The sequence below is a fragment of the Cucumis melo genome, chromosome 8 (assembly GCF_025177605.1).
Source record: "Cucumis melo cultivar AY chromosome 8, USDA_Cmelo_AY_1.0, whole genome shotgun sequence".
In the NCBI taxonomy this organism is placed as follows: Eukaryota; Viridiplantae; Streptophyta; class Magnoliopsida; order Cucurbitales; family Cucurbitaceae; genus Cucumis; species Cucumis melo.
The window spans coordinates 8,409,589-8,421,876 of NC_066864.1; the positions used below are offsets into that span (position 1 = coordinate 8,409,589).

Here is a 12,288-nt window from a genome sequence, read left to right on the forward strand (position 1 = left end):
CACCGCCGTAGGATTCAACTTCCAACCTTTAATGTTAGAGGTCATATGTCAATATTAGTATCCTAAATCTACAAAACTGTACCACTCAATTTCACTCCATCAACTCAAAAGATATCATTCAACAACCTCTATAACATAATTCACAAAGTAAAAATTCCCCCATCTATTATCATATTTATTTAAATAAATAATAAAGTAAATGGTGTAATGCATGTCTTTTAAGATTCATTTCAAATAAATATTCAATTGCTTGATTTAAAAATAAACCACTTTGAAAATAAGTTACTTAAATTTTGAACTATATTTTAAACTATTTGTATATAAAAATGAAAAAAAAAAACATCTTTTTATAGATCAATCAATACGGGTCTTAATCTTTATACATTAGCTATTCATTCGTTTCTTGGTTGTCTAGAGTAAAAAAATCCTAAGAGCATTAATTAAAACAATTTCAAAGTTAAATCAACAAAAATGAAAGCAATTTCTTAGTCAATAGATAGACATAATTGAAACGGATCAAATAATAAATGATTTAAAATGGGTATAAAAATAATTTAGTATATGATAAGGATTGAATGTGTAGATTAAATTCAATTTGTTTAGTAATAGTTGGATAAGGTCGAGTATATATATTATTGATCTACGGCGGCTGTTCAATTTTAGAATAAAGTGTGAAAAATAAAAAAGAAAAAGAAAAGGAAATAATGGAGGAATTGAAAACATGGTCTAATTTCAAGTTATGAAATGAATAATAATGAGTGAAGGTATCTGGAAAGTGCACCAAATTTTCAGCGTAGGCAATGGCTTTCGCCTTTGGGTCACCAATCCAGTGAGTGAGTACTCAATGCCACCACTTTTCTTTCCTTTTCGACCCTTTCCATATGTACTCTTTCATAGTATGCTACTATGCTTCATCCCTTTTATTTTTTCAATATCCAATTCTTGAAAGTTTGATGATAATGGTCAACCAACATATAATTGTTATTATTATTTTTTTAATTTACTTGAGTTGTAAAAGTTACTTTTAAGGGTATAAATCATATTTTTTTTTTGTTTTTTGTAAAAAAAATATTTGTTGATGGAAGTAAAAGGTTATATAACTTAGTTTCAAAAAGTTTGGTAAATTCTCATTTCATCAAACACTTTGGATCTTTGTTGCTTTTCTAAACTTCAGCCTTTCCTCTTTCTCCATAAAACCAATTAATTCCATTCTAAAACTACCTTTTCCCAATGCTCTTTCACTTCATAATATTTTACAACTTTATAGAAAGTCAACCACTATTTATCAATTAACCTTCGAATTCTATTTAATTTTTGTTAATTTATGATGCAATAAATGATTTCTTTCCCCCTTTCATATTCCACTACATATACCATGCAAACTAAACTAATTTTTACTTAATGGAAAATATTAAAATCAAGGAACATTCTTTTTAAATAAATCAGATGAAAAAAAAGTTATTAACCGTTAATTCTTCCTTGCTCTAATGTTGCCTTAAAATTTGGGAGGGCAGAGCAAAGAAGGAAGGAGAGATGCAATTATCAATTATCATATCTAAGTTTGTGACAATAATTTTTCTTTTTGAAGAAAAGTATTAATTAGCTTTTGTATTTTTTCTGTGACAATCACTATGTTTTATATTATGTTAATTAGATGCTGTACCTTAGGGTCTGTTAATTTGCAAATGCATGGAATCTTTATTACATAACATTACATTTCCATATATATATATATATATATAATTCATGTGTTGTTCTTATAATCAAATCCGTATTACATTACACACAACACTGCAATTCTTTATTCATTTTTGGACAAATTTCTCTTACCCTGTTTTGTAGTTGTTTTGTTTTTTCCACTTGTGACTCTCTCGCCTTTGCCTCGATTTTCTGACTCTTTCTTTCTTTTTTTAAAATCCCTCAACTCTTCTCTTCCTCTGCATTTCTCCTTCCCCTCCATTTTCTCCTTTCACTCATTCTTCCACTGCAGTTGAAACCTCTTCAACTTCACTCCCTTTTCATGCTTCTCAATTTCATTTTCATCTGAACATCAAATCTCTGCCCTTCTTGGATTCTGTTTGATTGATTGATTGTTTCTTTGTTTCTTTGTTTGATGATGGCTCAAAAGCATTTGCACGAGTTATTGGAACAGGATCAAGAGCCTTTTCATTTGAACACCTACATTGCTGAGAAACGGGTTAATCTCAAAAGGGTTTCGCCTAAAACCCATTTGCAAGTTAAGAAACGAAAACCCATCTCCACCAATTCAATTTTCCCGGGAAATTTCTGTAGAAATGCTTGTTTTACGTCCTTCCACCCTTCGCCGGACTTCAGGAAATCTCCGTTATTTGAGTTTCGTTCTCCCGCGAGAAATAGCCCTTGCAAGAGCCCTAATGCTATTTTCCTTCATATCCCTGCTAGAACCGCTGGTTTGCTTCTTGAAGCTGCTCTCAAGATTCACAAACAGAAATCGTCTTCCAAAACTAAAAAATCCCAGATTAAGAATCAAGGGTTTGCGCGATTTGGGTCTGTTTTAAAGAGATTAACTCTTCGTAATCGGAACAATAACCGTGGAACTGAAGCTTGTGGTAGTGGGACGGATTTAGCGTCGTTTGAGCAAAGAAAAAGCTCCATTCGAAGGCAAACAGTGCAGGGTGAGACAAGTTCCAACAATGGAAGGTCTAGCTATGGCTTCTGGTCTGAAACCAACGAAGAAGGAGGATCAATGGATTTAGGAACATCGTGTAGTAGCCAATCTGAGGATTCAGAGGAGACTTCTGTGGCTTATTTTGGAGAAGATTACTGCGAAAGTCCTTTCCGATTTGTTCTTCAGCGTAGCCCATCCTTCGGCTGCCGGACGCCGGATTTTCTCTCGCCGGCGGCCTCTCCTTGTCGCCGTAACAAAGAGGTCTGTCAAAATCATCTGTAATTTGAAATTTTACTCTGTTTTTAGGAATTCTGATTCCATTTCAGGAGGGAGGGTAAATGTGACATTTTTTTTAACATTGACATTAAATGCTCTGAGTGTTGTTGATAGTACTTGTGAGCATATCTCTGCAATTTAGATCGTTTTCTCTTTTTTCACTTCCTCTGAGGACTGTTGGGAAACTATTTGCTTAAAACAGACAAAAATCACTTTCTTTTTTGCTCTTTGTATTGCAGTATTGCCTTACTTTCTTCTTTTTTGGAACACAGTAAAAATAGCTTTTATAGTACTAGTTTCTGATCAATTCTTTTGAACTTTTCTCTGATCAAAACTGATTACCCTTCATGTTCATTAGTTTTTATTACATGAAATTCACTAATGATACCTTCAAAGTTCATTTGGATGTTTAACAATTTGATTAGCTTATTGGGGTCTTATGCCCCTACTGACCACTCAATTGACAAAATTAGGCTGATATCCTTTAAATTCTCTTGCAAGTAAAGAATCTGGATTTGATGTTGTAGAGTTTCCATCATCCTGATTCTTGAGTTTTATTTGAATGTTATTACAGGACACAGACATTGCAGAAAGCTTGAATAAATTTCAAGTAGAAGAAGATGAAGAAGATAAGGAGCAGTGCAGTCCTGTGTCTGTATTGGATGCTCCTTTTGATGATAGCTACGATGAAGGGCATGGTGAACGGGAGAGGGATGGCGATGGAGATGCAGAAGAGTACGATATGGAATGTAGCTATGCAACTGTGCAAAGTAAGTAGCTTTGGCTTAGTATTGAAAACTTTGTTAAGGCATCATTTCTCTGGTCCATTGTCAATCAAAATCACCTCTGTATGTAATGGGAGATTAGAAGTCTAGAATTAGAATCTGTTATGTTCTTCAGTTTCATGTTTGGAATCGATGGGAATTAGGATATTCTTTTGTCAACTAAAAGAAAACTTTCATAGTCAGCGAGGTTGATTAGATAGTCTTATGATTTGCAGTTTCTTCAAGTAACTCATTTCAAATTTATAGCTCAGCAGTTCTATCATTTCAGTCTATCAATAACTGATCTCCATTTTACATATATGTTAGGAACAAAGCAGCAACTATTAAACAAGCTTCGGAGATTCGAGAGACTTGCAGACTTGGACCCAATTGAACTTGAGAAAATAATGGTAGAGGAAGAACTAGACGAGAACAATTACAACTATTTTGATAATGAAGAGTGTGAGTACTACAACGAGTCAGTTCAATGGGATAACGAAAATGACATTGAATGGTTTGTTAAAGAGGTTGCGAGCAATGAAAACTTCTGTAAATCCAAACAATTTCTCCCTCAAGACGTGAGGAAACTCGTCGCTGATCTCATTGCCGAAGAAGAGGCAGATCGAAGCAGTGACAATACAAGAGAAGAGGTGATTCGAAGAGTTTGCAATAGGTTGGAGCTGTGGAAGGAGGTGGAATTCAACACCATTGACATGATGGTGGAAGAAGATTTGAGGAAGGAGGTTGGTGAGTGGAAGCAAAACCAAGAGCAGAGAGGAGAGGCAGCCACTGATTTGGAGCTTGCAATCTTTAGCCTGTTGGTGGAGGAATTGGCAGTTGAACTTGCTTGTTGAGTTGGGTAAAGTTTTGGGGAAATACAACAAGTTTCAATTAATCAAATTAATCTTGCTCTAGGTTTTCTTTCACAAAATATTAATTAAATTGGTAAAACTGAAACTATAGTATAGTATATGAACTATGTATATGAACATGTGAGACTATATGAAATCCATGTATGTAGCAAAGAGGGTTGATCTAGGAATCTTTGCTCAATGGACATGTATATTATAAATGCCTTTCACATCTAACCACCTCATTTAATTTTTCATTTGAGTTTCCAAAAGTACAGACAATTTGAAAAAAAAAAAAGAATTAAAGAAATTAAAGGCGTGTTTGGTTGATTCAAATTCGTAATTTGGTATAGTGTTCTAATCTTAGCATATTTATTTATTTTTCTCTATAAATAAATTGAAATGATGAGTTCAATTGAAAGATTATGATAAAGTCAAAGAAAAAAGAATGGTGTGTATAAGGTTGCATGTTAAATTAAATTTAAAGACACCAACTATTAAAGTGATTTGAACAAACAGTCACATGTTATGTAGCAATTAAAGTAGTAAGTAGGTAGTAGGAAGAGAATAAAAAGTCAGAAATAAAGAACCTTTTTCAACTAAAAGTTCTAACGGATGAAGAGGCGCTTCAAATGCCGGTCGGTCAACACATCAAATGCATGCTCACAAATTATAGACTTTATCCTAAAAAAACCAAACCTTAGTATTCAAAATTCTTGATTCACATGTTGGTTTTTTTTAAAATGTTTTATAAATTCTTGTTCACATAAAGTTTTCGAGGAAACGTGTTCCACATAGTTGTTATCCTTGGTCCTAAAATTCTATCAGTTGAATGTGTCTGCTTGATTTGATGAAATTGAATACATTGATGTTCTTAAAGTTAGTTCTTAAAAAAAACATGTGTATCTTCAAAAAGAACTTTAGTATTCAAGTTTCGTGGTTTAGTCTTTAAAAGTTTTGAGAAAAAGTTATCTTTAGCTTCTATTTTCGAACCTCTCAAATAAACGAAAATAACCTATATTTATATAGTTCCAACGTGAATTTTTTGTGTGGGTATAGACTTAGTCATTCGTAAACTTTGGTCCTTAGACCCAACTTATTGGGTCTTGAGATAGGTCGGCCTTTAGGCCTAAGTAATCTCATTTTTGAGTTCCAATTGAATATGAACTCAAATATTAATATCAAATTAGTTTATTTGGTCTAAAGGTCATGACAAAACATATGGTATCCTTATGATAGGTCAATTTTTGTTCCCAACTTCAATTCGTAATGGGTCCAAAATTTCTCATTCAAAAGTTACATTTATTTATCTAATCATTTATTATTTAGTCAACTTTTTATAAAAAAATTTATAAGTTTTGAATTTAGATTTAATTCATAGGTTTCAAAATGTTATATATTTTATCTCTCAACTTTTAAATTTGATTTCATTTTAATACTTAAGTTTCAAAATATTACAATCTTACTCTTAAATTTTAATTTTAAATTTTATTTAAATTTTCATAACATATATATTTTAAGATTTATACTTTCAACCTCAATTTTTCAATAAATGCTCACTTTTTGTTTATCGTATTTAATGTTTATTAATTAATTTAAAACTATGATTAATTAAGCTTTACTAATTTTTTCATCACTATAAAATTTAAATTTATAGTCTAACTCATAATTCATTTTTAATTAACGCCCAAGACTATGAGTGCTTATTTAGATAAAAATGAGATTTAAAAGGGTAACCTTTTGTGAATTTTTGGAGCTATATAATTAGAAAAAGAGTCGCAGATTCCCCTTTTTATTGCTAAAACCATAAAACAAAGAGAATTAGTATTAGAATACCATTTCTAGAGAGGGAAAAAAATATTATTTGTTATTAAAGAAGAATTCAATTATGCATGATGTCTTAATCTCCCACAGTAACAAAACCACTATCCAATTAGACAACCACCAAACCCAAAGAGATAATGGAATTTAACTTTTTAATGGGCCGTCAAAATACTCAGAACAATACATCAAAACACATTATCTTATCACTCTATTTAGCTACTTCGGTTAAACTGTTTGATCAATCAATTTTCAACGTTTCTAATGTCTTGGATTATTCCAATGGTGTGTTATAAATTAAACATGCGGATGGTTTCTCTAGGATGATGAGGCTTAAAACTTACAACTTACGCGGAATTCAAACCCAAATGAAACTAGAAGGAAATATAGAAAAACAAACATCTCAAAAGAAAAAAATAAAATGTCAAAGTCTCACCTTCTATCGATTTAACTTAATTAAACATTCTATGTGTAACTAAGACGATAATAAATTGTGGTAGATTCAACACCATGTTATTTTGACGATATTTAGAAAAAGTAATACACCGTAGTCGTTATCATGAGAAAAGTCATAACAAGGACGAATACGAGTGGAGAGGGAAGGTTGATGTTTCAAGTAATAAAATAATTGGCGAAATTTAATTTGCATAGGCAAGTGAAATGAATTGGCAAATCCTTATTTTGTGGCAATTAATTCAACTTATATAAGCTGGTTTTGTGTTGAAAATTTAAAGTTCAATTGTCTTTTCAGAATATTGGGAGGTAGTGAGTTGCGATACTTAAGAAAAAGCTTAACCATGAACTCTAAGAAAGGTTAAAGGTCTTAGTTTAAGAATAATTTGAGGAATCCATTAATGTATTTGGCTTTTTAATTAGCAAAAGTGTGTTTGTTTTCTTTTAATCATCCATCTTATCCCACAATATTATTCATTTCATCTCACCTAATTCTACCTCTCTCTCTCTCTGGTGGAAACTTCGTATGCTTTAATACTTCTTTTTTTTTTTTCTTAAATCTTTTTTATTTTGGATAATTGGAAATTGTAAAATTTTAATAATTTTACACAAACCTTAAACTCTCTATTCCATTGGAGAGCAGAGTTTTTATTTTATTTTATTTTTATTTGCAACGTATAATTATTGTAATATTATTTTGTGTTTTATTATGAGTATGTTGTTTGGGATAGTGCTTAATGCTATACATGATATACCATATCCTACACATCAACACAAAAAATAAAAGTTTTATATTAAATGATTCATTATTCTTCTGAATATCTCTTTGCAATATATGGAGTAAAATTCCTTGGAGGAACAAGCATAGTCATGAATCAAAATTATGTTTCTGTTTAAATTAAGAAACTAGATACTTTGGCACGATTTGATCATGATTTTGTGTTTAAATTCATGTTCTTTTTTTATTATTATTATTATCAAAATTAGGTATGGGTATTTAGTCATAGGTTCTTTGCTGTAGATTTTATTCATTTTGAAACAAATATTTTGTGAAATTTAGACGAATTTAGAAGATGATAAGTGTTTTCCTAAAAAAAAAATTGTTGTTTTTAGTTTTGGAAACATGATTAGGAGGATTTTTAAATATTTATATAAAATAAATTAAAATACAATGATCAGATATAAAAGTAATGTTTATAATTTGAATTTTACAAAAACTAAATAGTACGTATATTCAATTTAGGTAAATCACTGTGACGACGTACCATAGAAAATCTTCATTATCCTATAATGAAAAACCTACTTCAAAAATCTTATAGTCTACTCCAAATAATCTAATGTTGCATGATCAATTTTCTATACTTATTATAATGATTAAATTCTAATTTCCTAAACAATGTATATCCTCATCATCATGAGGTCATTTATCCCACTATTGCATAGCAAATCTTCGTTAGAGAAGGAAGCAAAAAAGGATAGGTGGTGTTGCAAGTGATGCCATTTCCACCACAAAATTTCACTATGCTATTGATGTTGAAACTCATCACCATCATCATCTTCCGTCTTAACTCATTTTCTTGCTGCAAATTCCCCAACCCTAACATAGATGTTATCCACCATTAACCCTCCCCTTCTTCACAAAATGCAGTTCATCATCAACAACTGGTCTCCACCATTTCCATCCTTCCATAAAATGCATCCCAATTCTCTCCTCCTCCAGCTTCTATTCCAAACTCTAATACCATCACCACTACTACTAACAAAAACTCTAATTTTCTCACTATGTTTTTTTCCAAATCCAAAACTTTTAATTCTACATCAAACCCTCCTCGTTACCGAGGTGTTCGTCGTCGAAGCTCCGGCAAATGGGTTTCTGAGATTCGAGTGCCAAGGAAGCCCAATAGAATTTGGTTGGGAACTTTTCCTACTCCTGAAATGGCTGCCGTCGCTTACGACGTAGCAGCCCTAGCCCTCAAGGGCCCCAACGCGGACCTCAACTTTCCCAATTCGGCATCTTCGCTACCTGTGCCAGCCTCCACCGCCGCATGTGACATTCAGGCTGCAGCCACGTCTGCTGCGGCAGCTATAGGGGCAGCTGCAGACGCAATGGGGTTAGATGGTAATCACGTGAGTTGGAGTAGAGAAAAAGAGGAAGATGGAGGAGGGTGTGAGGAGGAATTAGTAGAGGGGGGATTTGTAGATGAAGATATGATATTTGATATGCCAAATATTTTGATGAATATGGCTGAAGGAATGCTTCTGACACCTCCACCCTTCAACTTCAACATGAATGCTTCAAATGATTTTGAATATCCTCCAACCTATTCTCAAGACACCCTTTGGGAATTCCCTTAGAAGAAAACCATTTGAGATATTTTTCAAAAAATGGTAATTATAATTAACATATATTAGGTTAAAAAGAAATTCTAGCTCATGAATGCAGTGAATGGTTTGGTTTTAGTAGCTTTTTTTAGGCCTAGAACAAACATCTATATATACTCCAGGCAATGTAACTTTCCAATTTATTTCTGTTATATTTCATGTTTCTATATATATATATATATACGTATTAGGTTCTTATTAATGAACTCCTCATATTAAATACGAAAAGTGAGAGGATGATTGCTTTGGTTTTCCAAACTGTTGGGCCATCTCATGTCTTTTATGTTGACGTGTTGCTTTTGACATTTCTGTTGTGCAACAAAAGATTGGTAGTTTGTAGGGGAAAATGTCTTTGTAGGATGCTGACTCTTCATCTTCCCTTCATCTCCATGTGTAATTTTATGTGATTTGTTTGTGCATTCAAAGAAGCTTCATTGTTCATTAGCACAAATTTATTTTACGGTCAAAGTTGATAATAATGGAACAAAAACAACTATGCTACTACACATTCGAAGTTTCAACAACCCAATTTTTAGAGAGCTACTGCCCAACATTAATTATAATAATAGTTAAGGGCGAAGGCTGTTTAGGATAGAAGCAGAATCAAGCTACGAAGGACAGGCAGGCAGAGGCCGCTGTCCCTGATTCAGCTGCCCTTGTCCCTTAATCAACCTACTACGGCTTTGTCCGAAAAATTTAGAGGTGTTCGAAATAAAAGGTTCATTATTTCGGCCTTATATTATTATAGTTGGATCAGTTTGTTGTTTTAGATGTAGATTATTTTAGTTTGAATTATAGTGTGTAAGCTATTTTAGTTTGAGAATTAATTATAAATAACAAGTTTATGTACAACCTTATTAAGAGAGACATATATGCTTTTTAGGAGGGAGTAAATAAAAAATCAAGTTTTTGTTGATATCTTCATACATGTGTCATCATGGTATGGCAAGTAAAATAATAATATAACATAGTTTTAAATTTATTTAAATTTTTAATTAAATAATTATTTATTAAAATCGATAAATTTGACCACTCCACATCTCGTCATCACATTATATAAAGGATTCCTCATGTTCATTTGAAAGATATCGAAATACCATACATCTCTCTTGTTTTTGTTTTTTGAGTAAGATTCCGAATAGGTGTTAGTATTCTAATCGATTTCAGTGCAACTGCAATCGAGCAATCGAGTTGGTTGTTTTATCTTGTAGAAAGCGTGATAATTAGAAATCTATTTACATTCGAAGATGAACCGAAAAACATCCTAAAGCTACTCAGTCTTGCTTTAACAAATTTTTTGTTTTGCAGCTTTCTTGGTCACGTATCCTAGGCGCCCAAACCCTAAGCGACGAGGTTTCTTCGTATCTTTCACCACATACCCTAGGCGACCAAAACCATGCGTCCATCACTTATACACCAACACTTATCTTAGAATATGTTATTACCCCCAACATGTTTCAATAAAAATTCTATCTCAAGTTTGTTTTCTTGTATTGCCTAAAAGAGATTGTCTAAAATATAATGAAACCCCTATTCACTAACTCACACTATTTCTGTTCATATTTTGATTCTTCAATTTAACGAAAAGGCTAATGGAATGTAGATTTGAAACAATTTTATAGGTTAAGGGCTAATTGAAACTTTTGAAGGGATGGGGTCATAACTAAAATTTAACTTAAAGTTTAATGGTATAATTGAAATTTATTCCTTCTTCCACATGTACCACTAATTTGTATAGATCATCACCATACCACTCTTCGTCTTGGTTCGAACAGAAAATTGAAAAAATGCTTACTTTGACACAAATTACACTACAAGAATCATGATCTATTACAACAGTTTTTTTTTATCAATTTTTAATTAAATAATATTTACAAAACGTATTATCAAAAGAAACTTGGCTAATATTTTGTAAAAGTAGTGATAAGATCATGTTAATTTTGGAGATATGTCACACCTGCAAGACGAAATCATGTCTTGAGATAAATTTTTAGACCATAAATTAAATTCCATTGACCTTAATGCAAGACAAAGTTTTAAGTACACTAGAAATTGTTATTATTATTATGAAAATTGTTATTTTAAAAAAAGGTAATTTTCTAAGGAAGAATAGAAACTAAAGGTCATCAATAATAACATCACAAACTCAACTAAAAAAATTTGTAACAACCTTCTTTCCAAAATCTTATGAATGAGATAAAAACAAAAAGTTCAAAAGAACTCAAAAAATTGTAATATAATGGGCTACACAATGAGCAACTTGCCAAAACATCAATCTCATTAGTCACACTTGGCGAAGTCCATTGAATACTTGTTTTATCATATTTGCCACTTTTATAGCATCATATTGGACAACAAAAGAGTAGGGGAGGGAATCGAGAAAGAGGATATTGTTGAGACCCTCACTAATGCCTTTGGACATCCAACATCTTCATAAACCACTCCAACATCTCATTACCGACCATTGTTGTTGGATGGCACCAGAAGATTTCAAGAGTTAAAAGGAAGATGGGTTCACCCTCTACGTGTTTGAAAACTTTTTGTTCAAAGATCTCATCAAGCCTCTCCCTTCCTAATTTGACGAGACACTATGTATCACAACCGTAATGTACCCTACTCCAATAAGTCCTTTTGCTGGTTAGCTCATTAGGACTCCGGCAAATAAGGAAGGAGTGGCTAACGAGATTTGCGTACAACACGAAAGTTTACATAAATGTAATGACATTGCATAAAAATGTAGGATCAAACTTTTTACATGAATGTCAAGCTAATTTTTCTCCTATGAAATCAACCAAGCTAATTTTTCTCCTATGAAATCAACCAAAATCGTTAATTGGTTTATATCCTCTCGTGAAATCCAAGTGTTTTAATCTATTAAGAAAGATCAAAATATTTCAAAACGAGACTATGAACCTTAAATAACAGTTCATAAATGGGTATCCAAATCACAAACCACCTACACAACAAAGGAGGATATTGAAACCTCAATGAACTTGTCCCACACTCCAACATGAAACTAAACCCAAATCATATTGATCTTTCGAATAAATACCACAATCAAACAAAAGCCATTTTACAATAAGAAAACAATTGT

General features: G+C 32.2%; 2 protein-coding genes across 2 annotated transcripts; both read left to right on the forward strand.

Moving 5' to 3' along the window:
* The first annotated feature begins 1,737 nt into the window (after window positions 1-1,737).
* LOC103500875 (uncharacterized) lies at window positions 1,738-4,775 on the forward strand. Its single transcript, XM_008464321.3, has 3 exons — window positions 1,738-2,908; window positions 3,498-3,693; window positions 4,015-4,775. The coding sequence occupies exons 1-3, from the start codon at window positions 2,114-2,116 to the stop codon at window positions 4,539-4,541; spliced, it is 1,518 nt and encodes a 505-aa protein (XP_008462543.1). The 5' UTR covers window positions 1,738-2,113; the 3' UTR covers window positions 4,542-4,775.
* A 3,657-nt stretch (window positions 4,776-8,432) lies between these two features.
* LOC103500874 (ethylene-responsive transcription factor ERF024) lies at window positions 8,433-9,225 on the forward strand. Its single transcript, XM_008464320.3, has one exon. It carries the CDS (start codon window positions 8,595-8,597, stop codon window positions 9,165-9,167), a length of 573 nt encoding a protein of 190 aa, XP_008462542.1. The 5' UTR covers window positions 8,433-8,594; the 3' UTR covers window positions 9,168-9,225.
* Window positions 9,226-12,288: the final 3,063 nt, after the last annotated feature.